The sequence below is a fragment of the Chaetomium strumarium genome (assembly GCF_033439665.1).
Source record: "Chaetomium strumarium strain CBS 333.67 chromosome Unknown B0T15scaffold_6, whole genome shotgun sequence".
Classification (NCBI taxonomy): Eukaryota; Fungi; Ascomycota; class Sordariomycetes; order Sordariales; family Chaetomiaceae; genus Chaetomium; species Chaetomium strumarium.
The window spans coordinates 696,822-720,062 of NW_026944434.1; the positions used below are offsets into that span (position 1 = coordinate 696,822).

General features: G+C 55.5%; 6 protein-coding genes across 6 annotated transcripts; 3 read left to right on the forward strand and 3 right to left on the reverse strand.

Annotated features, from left to right (window-relative positions):
• Positions 1–638: 638 nt before the first annotated feature.
• B0T15DRAFT_538880 (Alpha/Beta hydrolase protein) lies at positions 639–2,171 on the reverse strand. Its single transcript, XM_062869704.1, has one exon. The coding sequence runs from the start codon at positions 1,861–1,863 to the stop codon at positions 751–753; it is 1,113 nt and encodes a 370-aa protein (XP_062718807.1). The 5' UTR covers positions 1,864–2,171; the 3' UTR covers positions 639–750.
• An 821-nt stretch (positions 2,172–2,992) lies between these two features.
• Positions 2,993–7,530, forward strand: B0T15DRAFT_538881 (heme peroxidase family protein). The gene is made up of 16 exons (XM_062869705.1): positions 2,993–3,330; positions 3,405–3,569; positions 3,632–3,740; positions 3,795–3,881; positions 3,943–4,291; positions 4,357–4,631; positions 4,691–4,858; positions 4,933–5,070; positions 5,136–5,171; positions 5,231–5,435; positions 5,504–5,778; positions 5,853–6,069; positions 6,151–6,571; positions 6,625–6,749; positions 6,816–7,216; positions 7,275–7,530. Exons 1-16 carry the CDS (start codon positions 3,142–3,144, stop codon positions 7,313–7,315), a joined length of 3,201 nt encoding a protein of 1,066 aa, XP_062718808.1. The 5' UTR covers positions 2,993–3,141; the 3' UTR covers positions 7,316–7,530.
• Positions 7,531–8,801: 1,271 nt separating this feature from the next.
• B0T15DRAFT_261661 (uncharacterized protein) lies at positions 8,802–11,020 on the forward strand. The gene is made up of 4 exons (XM_062863342.1): positions 8,802–9,043; positions 9,126–9,746; positions 9,880–9,951; positions 10,081–11,020. The coding sequence occupies exons 1-4, from the start codon at positions 8,909–8,911 to the stop codon at positions 10,651–10,653; spliced, it is 1,401 nt and encodes a 466-aa protein (XP_062718809.1). The 5' UTR covers positions 8,802–8,908; the 3' UTR covers positions 10,654–11,020.
• A 214-nt stretch (positions 11,021–11,234) lies between these two features.
• On the reverse strand, positions 11,235–13,575 carry B0T15DRAFT_559694 (uncharacterized protein; the record flags this gene model as incomplete). The annotated part of the gene is made up of 2 exons (XM_062870514.1): positions 11,235–13,074; positions 13,136–13,575. 2 exons carry the CDS (start codon positions 13,573–13,575, stop codon positions 11,619–11,621), a joined length of 1,896 nt encoding a protein of 631 aa, XP_062718810.1. The 3' UTR covers positions 11,235–11,618.
• A 3,879-nt stretch (positions 13,576–17,454) lies between these two features.
• Positions 17,455–19,608, reverse strand: B0T15DRAFT_261738 (uncharacterized protein). Its single transcript, XM_062863344.1, has 3 exons — positions 18,993–19,608; positions 18,404–18,929; positions 17,455–18,321 (listed from the first exon to the last, which is right to left on the reverse strand). The coding sequence occupies exons 1-3, from the start codon at positions 19,236–19,238 to the stop codon at positions 17,582–17,584; spliced, it is 1,512 nt and encodes a 503-aa protein (XP_062718811.1). The 5' UTR covers positions 19,239–19,608; the 3' UTR covers positions 17,455–17,581.
• A 947-nt stretch (positions 19,609–20,555) lies between these two features.
• On the forward strand, positions 20,556–21,829 carry B0T15DRAFT_261703 (RTA1 like protein). The gene is made up of 2 exons (XM_062863343.1): positions 20,556–20,936; positions 21,027–21,829. The coding sequence occupies exons 1-2, from the start codon at positions 20,699–20,701 to the stop codon at positions 21,788–21,790; spliced, it is 1,002 nt and encodes a 333-aa protein (XP_062718812.1). The 5' UTR covers positions 20,556–20,698; the 3' UTR covers positions 21,791–21,829.
• The last annotated feature ends 1,412 nt before the right edge of the window (positions 21,830–23,241 follow it).

Genomic DNA, 23,241 nt, shown 5'->3' on the forward strand with positions numbered 1-23,241 from the left:
CCGGATGGAGTTTAGCCCTTGCTTGGAACAGAGAGCAATGGATTAGCATCCAGTCTATGGCGAACAATTCCGTATAAGACCTGACAATCGCCCTATACCATCCCCAGCTCTGCTTCGTTGTCCCATTCACATTCTTGGACACAAAGCCACAAAGTATATATCCACAGATCTGACTATACCTACTAAGTACTAATCACTTCACTATAGACCAACAAAGAGGGGCGAGGACCTCAAGAAGCCGCGCTACGACGCGGTTCTGTCTGTTCTTCCGCTGTACCAAGGACCCTGGACATGCCTGAGCACCAGGGCCTCCACCCACATGCGACCGGGAAGAAGGCCACCACAAAACTTGCAGCTTACAGTCACAGGACCTCAACCGTTGGGTCCGCTGGTCGGCTTCCACGACATAGAGTCGCTCGTCCAACCTTGTGGGCTTCATTCAACGTGTGAGTACGGAAGTGGTAGGAGCAGCGTTTCGCTCTCTCGGCAAGAAACTACCTAACACAAGCACAAACCGCCAAACTTCGGACAGCTCCCGAAAAGAATTTAGGCATCACTGCTAGTCCGCTTACGGGGGGCCCTGGCGAGAGAAAGAACGACATCGTGTCGCGCTGAAGACAGAAGGATACAGATTAGGGTACCAGAACTTAATCAAGCTACTACTACTTATCCCGTACATCTACCACCGAACGTTCAACGGGGAATTCAACTTTGCCTTCATGGCCACCATATCCGCTCGTTGCCGCAACATTAACCCTGCCAGCCATTGGGGCTCCTATGTCGAGAAGTGAGCGTTGGAGTGCGTTGAGATAAAGGCACAGAGCCATTGCACGCAGCATGGCTCGTCTCACCTGTGCGTTCCAAAATCCGCTGCACAACCGTCTCGTACCCGGTTGGGTCGTGGTACTGCCAGATAGCAGGTAACATCTTCAAGCCTCGCAGAATCCAGTAGGGCAGAAAGCCGCCGAATTCGTAGGGCAACCTGAATTGCCAAGGGAGGGGCGGCGCGTCCTTCTCGGCTTCAATGTCCGGCCGCTCGACATCATAGTCGACCGAGTTGTAGATCACGCGCCCTCCAGCCCCATGCAGTATGATCGGGATACCCACATGGCCATATGTCCTGTCGCCCTCCGTCCAACTCGGGTCGTTGGCCGGTAGCTTGCCGGGCACCGCCTGTGTGAAGCGGTCCGGAACAGTGGGAATCGGATCGCCGTCCATCTCCAGGCGGTAGCAGAGAATTGCGCTGCTGTGGAATCGCTGGCAGAAAGCCTCATTGCCCACGCGCGGGGAACCCAGAGTGACGCATTTGATGTTGGCATAATGCCACCGCGTCCTGCACCACAGCGCGCACAGCGTGGCCAGGGCGCCTCCCAGGCTGTGGCCGCAGACTTCGATCTTGGAGGGTGGCAGATCTCCCATGAGCTGGAGAATGCAGCTTCCCAATCTGTCGTCTTTCAGCAGGTTGTTGAAGGCGGCCAGGAAGCCATCGTGGGCAAGGATGGCCGGGTTGTCCCCCGGAAGCCAGTGGATTTGGACCATTCGGAAGGCGACGTCGGTCACGACGTTGCCCCAGAAGCCCCACCACGACTTGGGATTCACAAGGTTCTCGACGGTGAAGGGGAAGTCGGTGCCTCGGAAGGCGAGGACGAGAGTGTCGCCGTTCCGGACCCCTAAATGGACGTGCGTATTGGGAGTGAGTGCTTTGAAGTCCTTGAAAAACGGCGTCACGATTTTCAGCTTGCGGTAGTTGACATCACCCTCTAAGTCCTGAGCCGCCGACCGGAACTCAGCACCGTCATCGTCCATGTACGCCCAGTGGGCATACCGGACAAGATGCTGAATGTCTTTCAGAATGCTGACCATCCTGTTTAGTTGGAGTGCTACCCCTCTGGAGATATGCAAGTCAAAATGGCTCTCTCGGAAGTGTCGTTAAGACAAATAAAGACGGTTGTGGTGGTGAATTGTGGGAGATTTTGGTCTAGGCATTGGGGGGAGGATGGGGGAGGACGGGGGAGGAGACGAGAGAGAAAAGCAAGCTCTTATTTGAAGGCACGGATGCGATCCGGGTTCTCAGAAGCGCGTTTTTTGTGTCAAGCTAGGTAAAGTAGGCTTTCCGTCATCCTCCCGAGCGGCTCCAAGCTGTTGATGAAGAAGCAGGCACGAAAAATGTGTCTCCGATAAGTTACAATGTCACAACTGGTGCGAAGACAGTCATGACGACATCGATATAGAACGGCTGAGGCCTAGAACTTCAACAATCACGAGGTTGTCGATCCAGACGCGTCGGTTAGGATAGTAACTCGCTGGGCCCCTACAGCGGCTAGGCCCCGCTCCAGCCAAAGGCTAAGCTGGATCGCCGATTGCAGACGGCCCGTGCTAGATCGCCGCGGATTTAGCAGGAACAACGGGTATGCCCTCCAGACTTATACACAACTGGCGAGAATGGTAACATTTCGCCTCGGTATAACTTGTCGTCACTGCTTGCGTCAGTGTCATATGATACCTAAGGGTAGTCTGTCGGAAACTGGGATGCCCATGAGCCGCCACTGTGTCATGACGCTCACCGGGTATAGCAATCACGTTCAGTTCTGTTGACCTGGCCGATGCCGACGTGGCCCACATCGGCGGCATATACAGTATACATAGGATTACCACACAGCCACGGTCAAGGTCTGAGTTGCCTGTGACGGGACCGGCACACCATCACGACGGCTTGAAGGGTGGGGCCATTTTCCGGTCGGACAAAGTCGAGAATTGAAAAGGCAAAGGTGACGGAGACGGGGAGCACTTTGGTTTGTACAGGTGAGCGCATCGTGAGTGACGCCCAGTCAGACAACCTGATGAAATATCATGCCATTATAATAGCATGACAGCAACGGTGACGTCAGTGTGATGGACGTGACACTGTTACCAGCGACCGATAGATTGTAAGCGCAAGGTCAACTGATGGCTGAGACCTCCTTTTCCTCTGCTAATAAAGATATCCTCCTCAGACGTAGGTAGTACGAACCCGGTGTTCCGGTCCAGCCGTATGCTATATAAGATGGGGGAGTTTGCCTACGTATTCGCTGGGCTCATTCAATCCAACACAGCGTTTTATTCTTCAAGCTTCCATCGTAGAGAACGGTTGTCCGTCGAGGTATGGCCGCCTCCAAACAAGCGATGTCCAACAACGGTCGAGATGTCCGCTCGAACCTCGAAGAGCTGCTCAACGAAGCTCGACGAGATCTCCTCAGCCAAACTGGCCGCATTCTGCCCAACTTGAACATCGTCCTTCAGGCCGGTGAGGTAGCTATACAGGGCGGTCTGATCGATGATCGCAAGCACCTTGTATGTGCTTTGACAATTGTTGCATTCCTAATAAAAGTAGACTTGTGACAATAACCAGTCTTCCTCTGAGCCAGGTCGAAAATATCCTCCAACTCGCAGCATCATTGCCAAATGGCTCCAAGCTTCGTAGCCGCCTCAATGCGAGGTTCATCGACACTCTGTGGAAGAGCCTACAACACCCACCCATTTCGTACTTGGGCGACGAGTTCAGGTACCGTACTGCTGATGGCTCCAACAACGTATGTTGTTCCCCCTTGCAGAACAGACAAAGATCTGGAGTTAATAAAACACAATTCGACAGAACATTATGTATCCTCACCTCGGCGCGGCCGGAAGCCATTATGCTCGCAGTGTGGCCCCGAAACATCAAAAGACGGTCGAACTTCCTGATCCATCCATCATCTTTGACAGTAAGTCTCGTCTATCCAGAGCCCGGGGGGGAAGAAAGGTCTGACGTGATGTAGGTCTTCTAGTGCGGCAGGGACCAGCGAGGGAACACCCTACCAAGATCTCCAGCGTTCTCTTTCATTTCGCGACCATCATCATCCATGGTACCCAACAACATCCAGACGTCGAAACCAAGTTCCATGCGTGCTAATAAGTCGGACTTAGATCTCTTCCATACCGACGAGGAGGACGGAACCAGACTGAAGAATTCGTCATACCTTGACTTATCCCCCCTCTACGGCAACAACTTGAAAGAGCAAGAGAAAGTCCGAACATTCAAAGACGGGCTCTTGAAGAAGGACGTTTTTGCGGAATCGAGACTGCTCAGCCAACCTCCTGGTGTTTGCGCGCTCATGGTCGCCTTCAATCGCTTCCACAACTACATCGTGCAGGAGCTGGCCATCATCGAAGAGAATGGCCGTTTTAGCCTACCAGCGGGTGTGACCCGGGATCACCCCGAGTATGACCAGGCTCAGAAGAAAAGGGACAATGATCTGTTCCAAACAGGGAGACTGTATGTGTTCGGATGAAAGTCTACAGGTGTGTTCGAGGCTAATTTGCGTCGACTAATGTGCTTAGGATCACATGCGGTCTTTATGTGAACATTATCTTGGACGACTACCTTCGAACCATCTTGAATCTGAATCGGAACCCTGTCCACTCGGACTGGAAGCTTGACCCGCGCGAGGACTTTGCTAATGTCTTCGACTCAGAGGGAACGCCGAGAGGCATTGGGAACCAAGTAAGCGTCGAGTTCAACATGGTCTATCGATGGCACAGCGCTACGAGTGACCATGATGAGGCTTGGGCAAACGACCTCTTTCGCCGGATCTTCGGTGGCAAGGCCGATCCTGGTAAGTCATCCGACCCACGCCCGACAGGATGTCATGCTTACAACCAACGCTTTCCCAAGGCAACATGTCTGTCGAAGAGTTTATCCAAGGCATACGCACGTGGGTCCAGGGACTGCCCGACAAGCCCGAGAAGTGGACATTTGGTGGCTTGAAGAGAACCAGCGATGGGAGTTTTCATGATGCCGAGCTTGTCAGTCTTATCCAGACCGGGACAGAGAGCGTTGCAGGTAGGCGTTTGCCGCGTTCCGGGTGAGCACGAATCCATCCGCAGAGTTTACTCACATTCATCGTCGCGCTATAGGAGCATTTGGTGTTCGGAATATCCCCCCGGTGTTGAAAGCGGTTGAGATGCTCGGCATTCGACAAGGCCGTGAATGGGGTCTAGCAACACTGAATGAGTTCAGAGCGTTCTTCAAGCTGCAGCCATACTCATCGTTTGGCAAGTTGGACCCCTCCCCTGTGCCTATGCCTTTGGACCAAGAGTAGGGCTGACAATAGAAATAGCCGAGGTGAATCCTGACCCTTATATTGCCGAAACTTGTAAGGTTCATTCATTCCCATCGATGGAGTGTTTTAAGTGTGCTAACCTCGACATCTAGTGGAATCGCTCTACGGACATCCGGACAACATCGAACTTTATCCGGGTCTCCTATCCGAGGATACCAAGAAGCCCATGGTCCCGGGATCTGGGTTGTGCCCCGGATTTACGACTTCCTTCGCAATCCTCTCCGATGCGACAGCCCTAGTCCGCGGAGACAGGTTCTACTCGGTGGATTACAACCCTACAAACTTGACCAGTTTCGGGTACGCAGCTCAAGTTTCTCGGGCGAACTTGTTTTATTCTTGCGATAACCTAACGTTACCATACCTAGTTTCAATCAGGCCAATTCTGACCCTGATGTTGCCGGCGGCGGAGTCATGTACAAGCTGTTGATGAGAGCTTTCCCCGGATGGTACCGTCCAAACAGCGTGTACGCCCTCTATCCATTCACGACTCCCGAAGGAAACAAGGAAACGTTTGAGAAGCTCGGAAACTTGCAGGAATTCGACTTCGGCAAGCCAGCATATGTTGGCCCTCCGAAACCGGTCACTACTTGGCAGGGAGTCACCGAGACGTTGAACAACCAGTCGCACTTCCATGTCCCATGTCAGATCCCAAAGTTCCCAATCCATTTCACACACTTGAGTCTCATCCTCCGATCGAAACTAACAATCTGACAGGGGGCCCGCACACGTTCCAGCTCATCCAACATGATTACATGCTCAGTGGTGACACTCCTGCCAATACCTGTCAGAGAGCCGTGGTGAAGGAGTGTTTGTACAGTCCCAAAGGCGGCCTCGACCAAGTTCGTCGATTCTACGAGGCTACCACCGCCAAGCTTATTCGACAGCACAGTCGCAAGATCGGCGGCTCCTACCAAATTGACATTGTGCGAGAGTAAGCGTGCCGCTGACCGCCAACGCCGTGTGCAATTAGATCACTAAGTTGATGACACTAACCAACTAAAACGCGCCAAAGTGTGGGGAACCTTGCCCACGCGGAGTTCGTGGGTCACTTCTTTGCCATCCCGCTGCAAAGCAATGGGGGAGGGCCGGACAGCTATACGGAACGAGCGCTCTCCGATGTGCTCGCTACTCTGTTCGGCTATGTGTTCCTCGACTTGGACGAGACACAGTCATTCAAGAACCGGGTCGTGGCCGCCAGAGAAACGAAGCATCTCGGTGAGGTAATGCAGAAGGTGGTTGCTGACATTAAAGCAAGACATTTCCCGTCCCTTATCCGGATGTTCCAACCGGGATCGACGGATACGGATACGACTTTAAGCAGCTACGGATCCCGCCTAGTGGAGAGGCTTCTCGATAGGATCGGCAGCGTCGATGGGACTGTCTGGACAATTATCCCAACTGCTGCGGCTGCATCGGCTACGCAGGCCCAAGGAGTATGAGTGAGCTCTTCACCATGCATTGTGGCTTTCTAACAGCATTTTTGTAGTGGGCGCAGATGATCGATCTATACCTGTCCGACAAGTACTACCCGCATTGGACCGCCATCAGGAAGCTTGCCCTGTCGGACGAGCCGGAAGCTTTCGAGAAGCTCAAGAAGTATGCGCTAGAAGGGTATGAGACCAGCTCTCAATGTTTTTCGTCCAAGGAGTATGTTGTTCTCACCAAAGCCTTTAACAGGTATCGCCTCAGCACACCAGCCTTTGGCGTGATTCGGAATGTGGCTACGGGCAAGGCGGACATAAAGGATGGGCCCCGCGTCGTGTCCGTCCAACAAGGCAATTCTCTATTCGTGGATTTCGTTACCGCTGGTACCGACCCTGCAAAGTTTCCCGATCCGTACGAAATCAAGCTGGATCGACCAGACGATCTCTACATTCACCATGGCTGGGGTCCCCATTCCTGTCTCGGCCGCTCTATTGTCACCGTTGCGGGTGCTAGTATGCTCCGCACCTGTGCTCGACTGAGCAATTTTCGACGGGCTCCAGGACCTGCAGGGGAGATGAAGAGTAAGACAGTGAATGGTGCATTCAAACTCTTCCTATCTGAGGATGGCAGCACATGGGGGCCTTTCCCTAATGGTGAGTAAAACAAATCAAGAACACGGAGGAATACGTTGCAACACTAACACATCGATAGCCAAAAAGGTCATCTTCGAGCGTGCTGATGGGACATATTGACTGCGCTTCGGACTTGGGGGGACCCTTTAGGTTCTGGGACATGGTCAATGGGCACACGGGTGGTATTGGGTTAGGTTGATTACCTGGTAGGATTCGTTGGTTGAAGGAAGGAAAAGTGGAAAAGCATCACTTTCGGACTCAGCTTTGTATATGTACGTACAGTAGGTTTGGTAGTTTGTCCATCACACCAAATTGACACATGATACCTTATTAAACGCAACCTGGAAGCTTTGCTCAGAGGAACTCTAAAGCGAAGTGAACTGTACACATAACGATTGGGTCATCCATACCACCTGGACATCAATGCAACGCACCGCGAGAGTTGCTTGATCAACTTCTACCAGATACGTGCCAACTGCACCAGCCTCTCCTGAATTATCTACCAGTTTCCCTCACGGCTAACCAACAATTGAACACAACGCTCCCTGACCACAGTCTTCCACCTCTGTCCGCCGAACTCATCACTTTCGGGACTTCAATTCAAACGACGATAAAACAAATTTCAGATAGGATACACGTTTGTCGACAAAGATGAAGATTTCAACAAACACGGCCGCATACCAGCCTTGTGTCGTCTGGGGCCTCTAGGCGACAAGCCCTGGAGCAAAAAGAAAACAGGCGCGATTGGTCGACTCGACTTCCATCACGGAAGTCAAAAGTTACAACTTCTTGGCTTCGTGCGCGCTTCTTTACTATGAGAAAGGCAAACGGGTCAAGTCGAATCCGGGAGTGTGTCGTGCTGGGTTCCAGCAGTGGCACCACAACGATGTCTGCCGACGACGTACCGGTTCTCATGATCTATCATCTCGGACATGAGTAGCCAGCTTTGAGTCTCGACAATGCACCCAGTGACCCTGAGGATGTGTGCCAATACTACTACTGAGTGAATATTCTTGAATTCGCAATGTGATAGTCTCACTAGTGGAACTTGAAAGTTGAAACTAAGGAAATGGAGGCCCGAAACATTGTTTCTTGGGCTCCATATCCGTTTAGTAGGGGAGACGGGATGGTTGTAGAACGTCGGTTAGCCCGTCGTCCTGACTGATAGTATTCAGACCAGGCTGGAGAGACGAGGAGGCCATACAAGTATTGTACTGGTAGGTACAGTAGTACACGGCACCGACTAACCCCGCCGAGCACCCCCGGTTGTCGTCTGCCGGACCCCGGCCGCGTCCCCAAATCATCACCAACCTTAACCCCAACGCTCCCCGCACAACCCGCATCCAACACGGGTCCCAAGCTGCTGCAGGGTTCCACAAACCACGCGAACTGCTTGGGGTTGGTGGGGTCCGACGGCAATAAAACAACGACCCAGGCCCAGGCCGCGTGCCTGGAATCGCCTGCAATGGCCTGCATCAACCCGAATGCTCTACCATAGGTTCGACCCCTGGACCGGACAGCTACGAGTTGTAGTCCGAACGCTTAGGTTCCCCGGATCCCGCCCCGTGAATGCGGGGGAAGATGGCGCTTGGTAGAACGGGACCCGCGGCCGCTCATAAGTCTAGGTAGCCCAGGACGCGTGAGTGTCCCATCATCTCGGAATCCCTAGTAATACTCTGTTTCCGATTCTACATCCCATCCCCATCCCGACAAATGACAGACCCACGAGAACGTCTCGCCTCCCTTTCCCGTCAGCTACTCGCACCAAACGCCCAGGAGGACGACGTCGCCAACAACAGAGCCAAGAAGATGGACGCTTCACCACCTACTAAACGCCCCTTTTCCAAAGTCAGTATTTACTATTCACCGTCCTTCCTCCCCACCCATTCTTTTCGTTCCACGCCCACTAACCACCCATTATGATAAGTAGATCATAATAGTAGGCGCCGGCCCCTCCGGCCTGCTCCTCGCGCTGCTGCTCTCCAAGCACGGCATCCCGGTGCAGATCCTGGAAGCGGCGTCGCAGCTGGACAACCAGCCGCGGGCGGCGCACTACGGCCCGCCGGCGATCCCGGAGTTTGTGCGGGCGGGCATCGCCGACGCGATCCGCGCGCGCGGCATGGTGTTGAACACCATGTGCTGGCGGCGCGACGCGGCGGCCGGCCACCGCTACGTCGCCGGCTTCAACGCGCACGACGCGCTGCGCGACGTCGACGGCATGGACGTCCGCACCCACTGCCTCGCGCTGCAGGACCTGGACCAGCTGATGCTGGACGAGGTGACGCGCAGGTACGGCGGGACCGTCTCGTGGGAGCATAAGGTGGTGCGTGTGGGGCAGGACGCGGAAGGGGCGTGGTGCGAGGTCGAGGTTGGCGCGGACGGAGGAGAAAATGAAGGGGAGGAGGAGAAGAAGAAGAAGAAGAAGAAGGTGGTCGTGGTCAGGGGAGATTATGTGGTCGGCTGCGACGGGGCGAATAGCATCGTCAGAAGGAGCCTGTTTGGGGATGAGTTCCCTGGTTTCACGTGGGATGCGCAGATTATCGCTACGAATGTGAGTCTTTCCTTATACTCCCATCCCTCTCTAGCTCTCTCATCTGGAGTTTGGCGAGCAGGTTGCAAGGAAGAAGAGATCAGAAAGGGGGCACGCGCGCTGACACAGGCCACGGCATGGCAATCTGGGACAGACATACTACCCGTTCGAGGAGAAGTTCGGCTGGCACGACGCTAACTTCATCATCCACCCGGAGCATTTCTTTGTAAGACATCCCCACCCCCTGAGCTTTCGTTCCATCACCTCCTCATCGCAAACAAACAAAAGAAAGAAACAAAGAAACTAGCTTCGGCTTAACACTTCTTCTGGCTGACTTGACTTGATGAAAAAACAGATGGCCGCCCGGATCACGCGCGACGGGCTCTACCGCATCACCTACGGCGAGACGCCCGGGCTGTCGCGCGACGAGTACCTGGCTCGGCAGCCGTGGAAGTTCGAGACCATCCTGCCGGGCCACCCTAAGCCGGACGCCTACAAGATGGTCAACTTCTCGCCGTACAAGATGCACCAGCGGTGCGCGCCCCAATTCCGCGTCGGGCGCGTGCTGCTCGCCGCCGACGCGGCCCACCTGTGTAACCCCTGGGGCGGGCTGGGCATCACGGGCGGCTTCGTCGACGTCGGCGGGCTATATGACTGCCTGGCCGGCATCTGGGACGGCCGGGCGGACGAGTCGATCCTGGACCTGTACTCGGAGAAGCGCATCGAGAAGTGGCGGACCATCATCGACCCCATCTCGCAGGAGAACTTCCGGCGCGTGTCCGACAGGGACCCCGCCACGAGGTTGGAGAGGGATGAGTTCATGCAGCTGCTCAAGAAGGGCGAGACCGACGAGGCCTTCCTGAAGGAGCTGCTGCTGGCGCCCATGGAAGTGCGCTATGACTTTACGCAGCATTACAAGGTGGCTTAAGCATTAAGAAAAAATGCTAGTAGCCATGTTGGGACGTCCTAGTCGATGCTCGTGATCTTCCTCCCCTCACTCCACCACATCTTGAGCGGACAACTAGCCGGGACGTATCAGTACTACCTTACACTACGCTTACCCGATCCAACCACACATCCTCGAGGTCGTGCATAATAAGCATACAATCAATATTAATCCATACTAAGCTAGGCGCAAGCAAATACACCATACTTCATATTAGCAACCTCCCTCCAAAGAAACTACTCCACACCTCCCTCCAAAGAACCTTCCACATAGACCCCCTCCACAACATCTGCAACATCCCCATACGAAAGAAACGACATCACCCGCGACATAAACAACCTTGCTCTCGGTGTCACCGACCCGGTACACAACATCTACCACCATCCTCCGAATCCCCTCCTCCATCCCGAAGTGATGGAATCGGGCAGAAGCAAGAAGCCCCCCTTCCCCCCACCCAAAAAAAAAGAAAAGAAAAGAAAAGAAAAGAAACAGGAAAACAAAAAGAAAAAGGAAATAAAATATCATACTACCCATGTTCTTGTTCTCAAGGGGGTATCATCATATCTCGCCATGCACCATATCGTCCCCAACAAGTCGTGAATGAACCCCGCTGAAATGCAACCTAAGCCACCGTTTCCTGCCATGATCTGAAATCCACAGATGCCGCCCGTCCGAGTTGAGTTGGGTATTCCACCGTGACCTAGTAGTTCCCTTGGTCGTTTCGTAGTTCGTAAAAGCAAGACAAGATGGTCGTCACTCCTTTTTTTTTTTCTCCGATTCCGATGGCGCCCCAGGTAAAAGCAAAACCAACGCAGGACCAATTTAGCTTCAACTCCAAGCAACCGTGCCCACCCATACATTAGGAGACTCGCAACAGGAGATGCAGAAGAAAAGATGACCAAGAAAAGATGACCAAGAAAAGATGACCAAGAAAGGAAGAAGAATACCTAATTGGTTCCTACTCCTTCTTCGTATTGTTGCCCGGGTTCACCCCTAAAGCGCTGCTGCTGCTGAGACGCTTCGTTGGTCGCAACGGCTACGAGCGCGTCCAGTCCACGCAGGAACTCCCTGTTTGCTCCCGGGTTCGGCGGCCGCTCGGGGATCCGCTCCATCCGCGCCCTGCCAGGTTCAGGCTGCTGGTGCATAGCAGCTTGCTGCTCGCGAGCCGGAAATCCTTGGAAGGATCCCATGTTCGGGTGGAGAATGCGGTCAATGACGTTTCGCCGCTGCGGATAGTGGTTGGTGTCTTCAGGCGGGGTAAAAGTAGATCGCCCATTGTGCCATCCGAAGTGACTAGGTGGCCGTGTAGTGCTGGCCAAAGGCGCTGACAGGGTATGTTGATGTCGAGGCAGAGGCCTAGGCTCGAGAGGAAGGTACGCTGGCCTCGATAATAGAGGAAGTGCTCCTCTCGGCGCGGTATGCGTCTCAGGCTCGAATCCGACCCGAGCCTGCTCAGCCTGAGCAAGGAGGGCCTGGTTGGCTTCGTTTGCCCATGCCCAAGCGCTGTCCCTCGGTGGGGTGTTATTGATTGCGGGCCTGATTGGGTCCTCACGTCGATCCCAGTGATCCGAGTCGGTGAACTGCAGGACAGAATTCATTGAGGGTGCGGTTTCATTCTCCCTCACGATCCGGTCGAACGTCTCTATGCCTGGAAGACGTACCGTCTGTGACGGGGGTCTGCTTGGCGGCCCGTAGTAACCACCATCCGTGTCGGGATGCCACGTGCGTCTGCGCCATGCCTCATCTCCGGCCGAGGACGCGTTCAACCCGGACGGCCCGGGTAAGGGCCCTCCGAAGGTTACGCCATGCGGCGATTGGAAAGGGTTGGCCCCGGATGGCACGCTCAAGCGGCGGCCGGGTGTCCTGGAGCCAGCGTACATGCTGTTAGATCTAGCATGAGAAGGGCCAGAATAAGCGGGGCCCCAATGAGGGCTGCTCTGGCCGTGAGAGAACGTTGCCGAGGTTGGGGTGCTGAAATCACTCGGCGAAGGTGGCAAGTAATATTGCCCTTCAAGATTGTAGTATGGCTCGCCCCCCGGATACCTCGGCCGCTCATCCGCCATCACGAGCGGCGGCGGCCTGGGGCGAGCCTCGTCTACGGGATACGTAGAACCCAGCGAGCTCGCGCTTGCGATACTCGACATGGACGACATGGAGAAACTCTTTGCGTGACCACGGCCCCCAGATCGAATGCTGTCGCCTGGTGACGCTCTGGATCGGCTGCTGGTGGGGCGTATCCTGTCCGTCCTGTGCTGCCTTTGGAAACGTGCTCCTGTAGCCGCAAGAGACTCGGGCGGAATATCCTCCCTGTGGTGTACGGTAGCCGAGTGCTGCCGGAGGTTGTCGTACCTCGAAAAGCGCTTCCCGCAGCCGCACGCAAAAGGCCGTTCCCCGGTATGCTTTCTAAGGAACCAACACCGTCAGCGACCCATCACACAAAGTTCATGAGCCCTTTGCACATTACCTGATATGACGAGCCAGGTGTTCGCTCCTGGTGAAGCTCAGGGTGCACGGGGGATAGCCCTTGCAGGGAAACCTTGACGGGTTCTTCTTTCTGTTCTTGGTTCCGCCCACTTTCGCGCTGCCTTCGTCATCTGACATATCGTCACCACCATCCTGCGAATCCCCGGATTGTCCCGCCTGTCGGGAGTCGACAGTCGTTCTGGGCGGTCTTAGTTCGGGTATCTGCACCGAGTCGGGAGGTCCCGAGACTGGAAGTGGCCTCTGGGACGCCAACGCGCTGGTCGCAAAACTGTCTCGAGTTGGCGTCGTGGCGTCCTCAAGTGGTCTTGTTGACTGGGCGGGGGCGGTCGTTGGTCGCGGTGTTCTCGGTGGTGAGCTTGAAGTAGCTTCTGTGGCCGAGTCTTCCCGCGGGATATTGACGGGCCGAAATGCTGGAGCCATGGTTAAGGTCTACGATGTCACAGACGTTTCGGTCGGAAGGGGTGGCCGCTAGGCCCTGGACGACGGCGAGATGAAGTGTCGACAGCCCGGCGAGGCTGAGACGACTAAGCCCGCCGCAGGGGTAAGTGCGGGGGAAGCGGTTTGGGAATGCCCAGGTGATTGCGCCGACGGGCCGACGCAAGAAACGGAGGCGCCAGCGGGGCGATGCGTGCGTGGGATCAGAAAAGGGATCGGATCCGGGTCCAACCGCTGGAACTGCTCACTCGGGAACGTGGCAGTTGAGAAGCAGTTGCGCGATGATCGGCCTGGAAAATGTTCGTGAGATGGATGTCGTATTTTCCAGGTTGTTTGTCGAGAAAAGATACGGTGCGGGATGGAGCGGGTGCTACTTGGGTGCTTCCAGCGCATCCGGGTCCACGGTGGGGATTTGAGAACGGCACAGCTCAGGCTGAAAGGGAGTCAGGCCGATTGCAGCCAAGACAAAATAAAATCCCCGGAGAGTGCCGCAGCTGGGAAAGCCGTATATACGGGCAGGGTAAGGAACAAAAAGCAGGTCCAGCCAGAAGAAAATGCGGGATGGAGAGATGGATGTTCCTCGGTTCTCTGCAGGAACCAGGGGGTGGTGCCAAGGGGGCTTTTTGTATGACTGCACTTGCGCACGGGCTGCGACTGCATCGAGCCACCATCCACTCACACTAGAGCTTCAATGGTGGAAAAGTTCAGACCACCCAACTTTCTCTGAAGCTATTTGACGTGTACCTACAGTATCAAATTACAATGCCCACAGGAATACATACCTCATCGATACCTCATCGTGCTCAGTTGTGGCTCCCTGGCTTGCTCTGCCCGCCGCTGCTCGCCCCCTTGCGGCAAAGCGCTGGGCCCGCAGCACCAACCACCGTCGCCGGACTCCCGCTTGGTGTGGGAGGTTGGCCCAGCGCCTTGCCACCCATGCGATGGCCTCCGAGTTGCACACCATGTCGCTCTAGCGTCAGGATGAGGGCCTACGATGTCAGGAAGAAGGTCGACCAGCCCCCCCTCGAGAGGTGGTGTCAAGTCGCGTCCAGGGATCACCGCGGTCTCGGTCTTGGCACTCCGCCAACCCTAGTCCGGTGTACATATGGACTGTGTACAGAGGGGCGTCAGAGGTTTCCAAGAAGAGGCAAGTGACAGGACCCGAGCGGCATCATTCCTGCAAACCACGGAAATGTGGATTTCTCCTCGAATTCATCGCTTGATCAAGACTGGTGAGGGCCGGCTGCGTTACGTCCAGTTGACACGGAATGAGGGGCAACTACTCCGTACCTTACACAAGTCGTGTGAAGCTGCCGAAGGTGGCCTAGCTCAGCTTTCTCCCGTTTCTCGAGGGTCGGGTCACCCGTACTCCATGAGTTAGCGCCAGCAATCGAGAAATCAAGAGCCTAACCACCTTCCTTCTCTTTCTGATGACTCGCGATTTTATGCGCCCAGACGATGGGAGCAATGTTCCGTCTAGAGGTTTGATTGAGTTAACGCCCGAGCTTTGCCGGCATGGCTGTTCGAGTCGAGGACTCCGTACTAAGGTAGGTAAGTACTAACTGAAGCTAGCAGCTAAAAGCTATCGGCTTGCACATCCATTGCCCCGAGTCATGCACGTCCGGTGCTCTTGCCCCTTCCTTTGTCCTGCAGATGCGACGCCAATCCCGTCCTCAGGTACTCTCCGCCTTTGGTTCCTGACACTGGTCAGGTACAATACTATAGGTACCCAACGTGTAAGCATTTCCGGGGAGATTGTTAACTACACCATAGGTTTCTCTTAAACCACCTCGAAGAAAATTGGATAACACGGTGGTAAGGCTCATAATCGCTCGGCACTTTATCTGCAGCCTGCCTTGTCTGCATCAACTGCTGCATCGATATCCGTATGCGCTATGGCAACCTGTGCAAAGCAGATATACATTACCTACGTCACCATGGCGGCTGGCCCCACTTGCCGAGCGAATGCAACAGTGGGGCTTGCCCTAGTGTAGAGGAGGGAAAGTCTCTCAACCGCCTTGGGCAGAATAAGTGAGACACGAAACCCAGTACCCACACACACGAAGTCAGGATCTGTCCAGGCCTTTTGCTCGGATAGAATATGTCAAACTGAGACGCTTTCGTTATAGAGCCGACGAAACGTAAGGCAATACACAGGGCATCTGGTACGGGGTTCTTTTCGCTCCTTGAATGAGCGACGCACTTGCAGTGTACGGTAATCGTGACGCAGGTGATGGATCCGCCTCGTTGCGGGGGGCGCACAAACGGGGAACCGAAAATAACCCACGACGTGGCGAGATGAGGAACCCAAGCCAAGCTGTGTTCCGATTGAACCTTGTGGACGGACTCTGTGTATCACTTTAGGGTGTCGTTCAAGCTAACGGCCAAGGACGCTGATAAATAGGTATTTATTTATTAAATAATGTCCAGAGTCTCCACGCCCGACCGAGCCTGATATCAACGCCCGAGAGTACTTGATAGTCGATACTTAGGTAGGAATACTACTTCCAGCACCGCACCCTCCCCTTTCAACACGTCCGGTAAGCACGGTTCCTTGTATGTCGTAGTCAAATCCGACGAAAGGCCATCGACTACAATCAAGTCAGTGGGCGTAGACTACATGCGTTGATTGTGTTGTGACGTTGATAACCGAGCGCTACTATCACGGTTTCCGTTTTGCTTAAATGGGCAACTCCTCGGTGTTGTCATCACATCAAGTAATTCTGGAACGCAGCCATTTACCTATCCAAAGCTCGTGTCAAAAGCCGCATGGCTAGGCAGTCCTGCAACAACGCATCTTGATACATCTGCGATGGTCTAGATTCAGCAACATCTCTCTGACAAGGGCAACCCGGGTGACCGCCTTTTCTCCCGTCCTCTCGTGCCCTTCTCTGCAAGTCTTTCCATCCATATCTATGACACGTACTCCATCTACGACACGTACTCACATAAAAAACTTGTCACAAGCTGCTGGTACATGTAGTCCAAGCGTGCACTGCTGACGCAAGGGAGTCAGGATTCCCCGCTCCTTGCCCTTCCACTTCCATGCCATCGACCCATAGAGAAGCCTGCTGGCCCTAGCCGTGGGGGCCCCCATCTTGCTTCGGTCAGCGTTTTGAGTTGCGCTTTGTCCTAGTCTCTCTAGTCTACGTCTAGACACTGTGCTGGTCATAGTGATGGATCATGGATCCAGAATATGGCAGTGTGAATCACCGAATGTCGCCAAAGTGGCGAATTGTCCGAGCATGAGCTTGCGCGTCTCGAGTGATTTCCCAGTCAAGCGCAAGGTTTTGAGACTCGGGGCCGAGAATCCAACCCGGTGGTGTCTGTGGGGGGGAGTGATTAGGTGTGCGTCCTCGTATTTCTGCTTGCAGCAAGGCTGCACAACAGCCCCTCGCAGTAACAGTAACAAAACTCTACCATGGATCCTCAGGCACTGACACGGTTTGGGAGCGCTCGAACATCCCATCAACCAACTTGGGAAAGAAAGAAGGAGAGTGCCATCAGCGAGATGTCGACGAGGGTGTTCAGATCCACCTGGTAAGTAGGCCAGCCCCAAGCCGAGTGAAGTCAGCCTGTGTGATACTCTGGTCTGTCAGCCAAAATATGGCAGGCGAACGAAGCTCTGATACTCTCGTTATCCACCCCGCGCCGATTAGAATACCGAACCTTAAGGTTCGCTTTCCCTACCTCGAGTTCCTTCCCTGTCACACGTCTCCAGGCCTAGTAGGTGGGTGAATGGCTTTTCTCCAAAACAAGAATTCCCAGAGTCCGTATCCCACAGCGGACCATGAAGACACCGATGAAACTTTGAGTTGCCGACCCTGCACATAGGACCCATGTATTGTGTCTCGACATTTCCCAACAAGCTGCAGCCTCTACTAGACCATCCATAAACTACCAACAACGTCTTTGTCTCCAACGGCAGAGCCGACTTTGCTATTGTGCCGACTCTAAACGTGAATAGGGGAAATACTCTCTATTCTATCCATCATCTGCTGCTAGCGTAGTAATTCACCTCCCCGCCACTACCGGCCCCCTCTCCTCCACCACCGCCCATCCACCCCATCTCCCTCATGGGCCACTCGATCCAACCCTTGTGCTCCTCATCCAACACCTCAAGCGCCCGCACCATGACGTGCTCTCCCCACCCCTGCAGCCACCAGTGCGCTTCGTGCTGTTTCAGCAGCACACAGAAGTGGGCAAAGATGGCCACGGCCTCCTGCCTCGGCTCGGTGCCCCGCAGCAGCGGCACTAGCGAGTCCGACACCTCCCACAGCCACACCATGGCGTCCAGCACGTCCCTCGGGGTGGCCGGGTCCCGGCTGACCACGAGCGCCAGCTCCAGCTCGTCGAGCGCGTGCGCGTAGGTGTGCAGCAGCTCCGTCGACTCCTCATCGGCCCCCGCCGCGCGCCGGCCGCCGCCGGTGGTGGTGGTGGCGAAAATGCGCGCGCGCAGCGGGGCCAGCAGCGGCTCGTTGGAGGAGTGCTCGTGCAGCTTGGCGCGGTGGGCGTGCCAGCGCGCGCGGCCGTAGTGCAGGAACGGCGCGGCGACGGTGTCCAGCCCGCGCTCGCCGAGCACGTCCATGATGGATTTGCCGCCCGACACCAGGAAGGCCCAGTCCGGGAACCGTCCGAGCTCGCTGTTGCTGCTACTACTAAGACTGCTGCTGCTACTGCTGCCTATGAAGAAGGTGCCGTCTGGGTTGGAGCGGCGCGGGGATGCTAACGCTGATTGGGGAGAGAGGGGTTGTTATTAGAGCCGCTGTGCGGAACGAAAACGCAACAAGGAGGGGAAAAGGATAGAATGTACCGAAGAAGATGGTCAGCATGCTAAAGATGAACAGGCTGGCGGCGGTGTCCTTGTCGATCTCGTGCTCGGCGGCCATGACGCGCATCGCCGAGCGGGCGGCCTTCTGGTGCAGCAGGATGCCCGACTCGGTGTAGAAGTTGCGGCGGTCGGGCCGGTGGTAGGCCAGGTGCAGCGCGCTGACGGCCAGCACGGCGCGCATGATGTAGTCGCACGTCAGGCCCAGCTGGACCACGTCATCGCGCCAGAACTCCCACAGGCTGGCGTCGGCGGTGAGCGTGGAGTACGTCTTGGTGGTGAAGTTGTGGAGCAGCTCGAGTTCGAGGAGCGGCAGCTGTTCCCCGCCGCCTTCCGCTTCCGAGACCGCGCCAGCGTAGGGGGAGGGCGGGTTGGCGGGAGACGCTGAGGAGTGTGAGTTGGCTGTGGATGATGTCCGCGGGTTGGTTGCGGCGGCGCTGCGTCCCCTGAGGAAGGGGCACTCTACGCCATGGGATATGCAGTTGAGACAGGCTGGCCGTCTCTCGTCGCACTGGGCCTTGGTTAGCTGCGCTTGGTTACAGACACCGAACGGTATGAGACATTCCAAACCCACCTTGATTTTCCTCGCCTTGCAAGTCGAGCAGCCTGTGCGGCTCTTCTTGTGGGTCCGTCGACCGCCACCGGCCGGCCATGGGGCGCGTTGTATGGAGTCTGTGGAAGGCGTCGGCAACCCGCTCGCAGGGGACGATGCCACGGAAGCGGGGCTCGGCGGCGGGGGCTCCGTGGTGTCGATCGGAAGGACGGAAGTTGCCGGAGCCGTTGCTTCAGCCCGATCCGACATCGAGATGCGCTGCGGCATGGATTGTACGATGATTGGCTGGTGCTGTCCCGAAACCGAGGGCTAGCAACGGTTCGAATCGCGGGTAAGGCGACAGGAATCAGATCGTCACTGTCAGTGTCACCGTTAGCCAAGGCCGTATGTTTGGGTCCGTGATCCCCTAACTGATAGCTCTATTCAACTTAGCTGCACTTCGCATCCATCTATTGCAGCTTGGGTTTCTGCCTCCACGTTTCCTGAATACTACCTGGGCACCGTAGGTAGTCCTTGGAGTCTTGGAGATGCCACCCTACAATCTACTCGCTATCAACCAGAGCTCGATGGGTTCAGCACGGATTGAAAATCCAGGTATGTTTGTATTGTACATGTACCTACAATAAACAGAGGGAGCGGCAGGGGAACAGAACGAATGGACCACGCTGACATCCCAGAGGCGGTCTGCAATCTGGGGACGGTTTCGATTCGGCTTGTCAGTGGGCCGGAACCAGGAACCGGAAAACGTGTGAAATCAAATGGTCCACCGACAAAGATCTTGAATCCCCACCTTGCAATGCCATAAAAGCTAACCCACCCTCGCGGCTCGCGGTAGGGCAGACCTGCGCAACGATGTGTTGCTCTGCGTGAAGAGCTGGCTTACTGCCCCGTGTGTCTTATGCCCGTAAGTAAGATGGTTGGGGGCTTAAAGTCGGTATTGAGGCACATTGAGAGGAATTAGAAATTCAGCAGTAAAGAGCGAAAGCGAAGTGGTGGGGGTTGTACGGAATGGGATGCCTACTGAACACGGGGACCAGAGCTTCGAGAAAAGCTCCGCCGGAAATCTTGGCTCACCCCAGGGCGCCGTCCCAATCGTATTTTGCTCGGTTTCGCAAACACCGACAAATCAGACACCGGAACTTTGAGAAAACTTCACCCTCGGGTGTGTTTCCAGTCGCACTCGCGTACCCACCGTAACCATACCGAGTCCCGAGTCCCTGGATTTCACCACGCCTCTCGGAGATATGACCGTCCCACCCATCTCTCACACGCAGCCCCCAATGGCTCAGATTTCACGCCGAGCCCATGCAGAGAACCATGCAGAGACGCATTATCGGGCAAGGCTTGCAGATGACGCAAAGGAGCGAGGAGGATGAATCTCACATCGATGCAACGCTGCATCCGCCAAGTGTGCCTAACAAAGTGCACTGCCCGATCCATCCGTAGCCGAGGGCTCCGTAGAAAAGAGAGGGCGTCATCCTCTTCGCCCTCATATGCTGTGTTCTGACCTTTCTGCAAACTAACTCTAGTCTCTCGTTATTCTTTTCTCCGCAGACCTCGGATCGAGTTTCCCCGGCCTTTATTGTCGTCTTTATCTGATCGGACCGAACCGGTCCCCTCTGGTCCACACGTCCGAAGTCCCGGGCTGCCAGCTTGATCGAGGTTACAAAATCGCCCCGCCCCGCCGGCCGTCAGCAGTTTTGCTTTAGTACCTTACCACAGGCGCCATGTCGACGAATTCGCTGCCCAAGGGGTACCGGCCCTCATACGCCGTCTGCCACGAGGTGTCGCCGATCTGCCCCGTCAAGGCCACGACGCTCGGCTACTACCCCAACGAAGGCCTCAACATCTTCTTCACCATCGGCTTCGGCTTGGCGGCGCTCATCGCTCTCTCGCTAGGCGTATGGAAACGGACATGGGGCTTCACCATCGCCATCGTGGCGGGAACCATTCTTGAGTGTGTCGGTATGTGCATACACATCCCTCCATGCACAACCACCTTTCCCTTATGCCACACACACACACACTAACGCGAATGATTTTTTTTTAAAAAAGGCTATGTCGGCCGCACACTGCTCGCCACGAACCCGTGGAATGACGGGGCCTTCAGGATGCAGATCGTGGCCATTATCCTCGGCCCGACGCTGGTGTGCATCGGCCTGTACCTGACGCTCAAGCACGCCGTCAACGCGCTCAACCGGTCGCTCAGCCGCGTCAAGCCGCGCGTCTACCCGCTCTTCTTCGTGCCCGCCGACGTCTCCTGCCTCGTCATCCAGGCCATCGGCGGGGGCATCGCGGCCTCGGCCGGCGGCGACAACTACGCGCTGCTGCAGCACGGCAACCGGACCATCATGGCCGGCATCGTGCTGCAGGTCGTCGTGCTGGGCTTCTTTGGCGCCATGGCCGCCGACTACCTGGTGCGCGTGGGGCGGTATTTCCGCGGCAGTGGTGGCGGCAACAACAACGTGGCGCCCGAGCACCAGGCCGGCGCGGCGCTGTGGGCGGACAAGAAGTTCCGCGCGTTCCTCTGGGCCATGGCGCTGGCCTACGTCGCGCTGCTGATCCGCTGCATCTACCGTATCGCCGAGATGGCCGGCGGCTGGGGCAACCACATCATGCAGGACGAGCCGTCGTTTGTCGTGCTCGAGTCGTTCATGGTGCTCATCGCCTGCCTGCTGCTGGCCGTGTTCGCGCCGGGCATCTTCTTCCCGCAGATGTCGCACTCGTTCCGGCGGGCGGCTGGGGAGCAGGAGGAGGAGGAGAAGCGCCCGCAGACGGAGAGCGACGAGGCCGGGTTGGAGATGGGGGAGCGTGTTTGAACCGGGTACAATAGAGGATTCGGGCATTTAGACGTTAGATTAGACCTCTACCATACAGTTGGATATCAATATCTTAGTCAGAAAGGCCCCGTGATCGGCCCGGGCGCCGGTACCCTCTGTACTGAGCAGGCTTTCCCGATATCTTCGGAGAGACTAGTACTCTGACATCTTAGACATCTACCAACAACCTCCCCTGCCGCAACCAAGCCCGCTCGTTCCCATATATCAACTGTTGTCCCGTCTGGCCGGCCATTTCCAGTCCGGTTCATCTCCCTGTCACTTCACACAGACTTAACAAGTCTGACTCTTACCATCGTTGTAGTGTCGCTCGTCGCACTCAGCCGATAACCACAACCCTAGCAATGCTTTGCTTACTAGCGACCTCCTTTTTGCTTGGGTCACGGTCCGAGATCCCAAGCCATACGCTACCTCGGGTAGTACGACTTGGCTAGCGTTCTTATTAGCCATCACATATAGTATGGCTTGGCCAGAGCTCTCCAACCGCACCTACGGCTCGACTCCCAGAGGATTCCACCGTTTGACGGATGGCTGCAATTGCCGCTTTTGGAAAGCCCAAGGAGTAGTGTTGGTCGTACTCACAATCGTAGTACTCATATCTCCCCGCGTCACAGCGCCGCATTTTTGGTAGTAATTACACAATATGCAAAACTTCCTATGTTGGCAGCCCCCCAAATCTGCTGTGATCTTGCACTCCCCGAATATAATGCCTTGTTTCTGACCCGATTAGCACATACGACCATACCTGGTAGAAAATACGGGATCCCGTCCGCTCTCCCTTAGTCAAGCTACCAAGGGCCGAACCAGTACTCAGGTGGGTGACCACTGGGGAATCCTCGGTGTTGTATGTTTTTTTTTTTCATTTTGCGGATTTTTGCTCCATCACAAATCTTGGCAGAGGGACCCTGATCGATGATGATTTGAAAGTCGGAAGGATTACTAGTATGTATGAGCCATTATGAAGTGCCGCCGTCCTCCGCTCTCGGCGTTTTGCTCACGACCCCATATTACCTCGGTAGCCATGCCCTCCTCCACCTCCCTTAGCACATGCATGATCAAGGGCTAGGGGGCAAGCAGTCCCAGATCCAGGCCTCGAGCTCCGAAAATGTCCAGCTTAGGTATGGCAAAGCCTACGTCAAGTTTAACACCAAGTCTTCCATAATATAGGCGGTGATGTCATTTGGTATATGTCAAAGTCCGCTCCTATTTCCCATTTTAGTACCAGCCAAATCTCGAGCACGACACAGCGTAGGAACTTGGAACCGGCGTCGAAGCAGATCTCAATGTAAGGCAGGGCCGTCCATATGCCGTTCCTCGGACGCTTGCAGAATCGGATTCATCTCATGGACGAATGGTTCTATAGGATGCCACCGGCATGTCAGTTTCCTGCAAGGAAGCTTCCAGGTCGAGCGATTCGTTGCGGTTGAGCGGGA

What these genes read in the sequence shown, in the direction of transcription:
- B0T15DRAFT_538880 (XM_062869704.1), bottom strand. Translation starts at nt 1,863, where the DNA reads ATGGTCAGCATTCTGAAAGACATTCAGCATCTTGTCCGGTATGCCCAC.
- B0T15DRAFT_538881 (XM_062869705.1), top strand. Translation starts at nt 3,142, where the DNA reads ATGGCCGCCTCCAAACAAGCGATGTCCAACAACGGTCGAGATGTCCGC. An exon ending in CTGCTGATGGCTCCAACAAC is followed by an intron (nt 3,570 to 3,631) that starts GTATGTTGTTCC and finishes ACAATTCGACAG; the next exon opens with AACATTATGTATCCTCACCT. An exon ending in AAGAAGTATGCGCTAGAAGG is followed by an intron (nt 6,750 to 6,815) that starts GTATGAGACCAG and finishes AGCCTTTAACAG; the next exon opens with GTATCGCCTCAGCACACCAG.
- B0T15DRAFT_261661 (XM_062863342.1), top strand. Translation starts at nt 8,909, where the DNA reads ATGACAGACCCACGAGAACGTCTCGCCTCCCTTTCCCGTCAGCTACTC. An exon ending in CTAAACGCCCCTTTTCCAAA is followed by an intron (nt 9,044 to 9,125) that starts GTCAGTATTTAC and finishes TATGATAAGTAG; the next exon opens with ATCATAATAGTAGGCGCCGG. An exon ending in CGCAGATTATCGCTACGAAT is followed by an intron (nt 9,747 to 9,879) that starts GTGAGTCTTTCC and finishes AATCTGGGACAG; the next exon opens with ACATACTACCCGTTCGAGGA.
- B0T15DRAFT_261738 (XM_062863344.1), bottom strand. Translation starts at nt 19,238, where the DNA reads ATGCCGCAGCGCATCTCGATGTCGGATCGGGCTGAAGCAACGGCTCCG. An exon ending in GCAAGGCGAGGAAAATCAAG is followed by an intron (nt 18,930 to 18,992) that starts GTGGGTTTGGAA and finishes ACCAAGGCCCAG; the next exon opens with TGCGACGAGAGACGGCCAGC. An exon ending in CATGCTGACCATCTTCTTCG is followed by an intron (nt 18,322 to 18,403) that starts GTACATTCTATC and finishes CTCCCCAATCAG; the next exon opens with CGTTAGCATCCCCGCGCCGC.
- B0T15DRAFT_261703 (XM_062863343.1), top strand. Translation starts at nt 20,699, where the DNA reads ATGTCGACGAATTCGCTGCCCAAGGGGTACCGGCCCTCATACGCCGTC. An exon ending in AACCATTCTTGAGTGTGTCG is followed by an intron (nt 20,937 to 21,026) that starts GTATGTGCATAC and finishes TTTTTAAAAAAG; the next exon opens with GCTATGTCGGCCGCACACTG.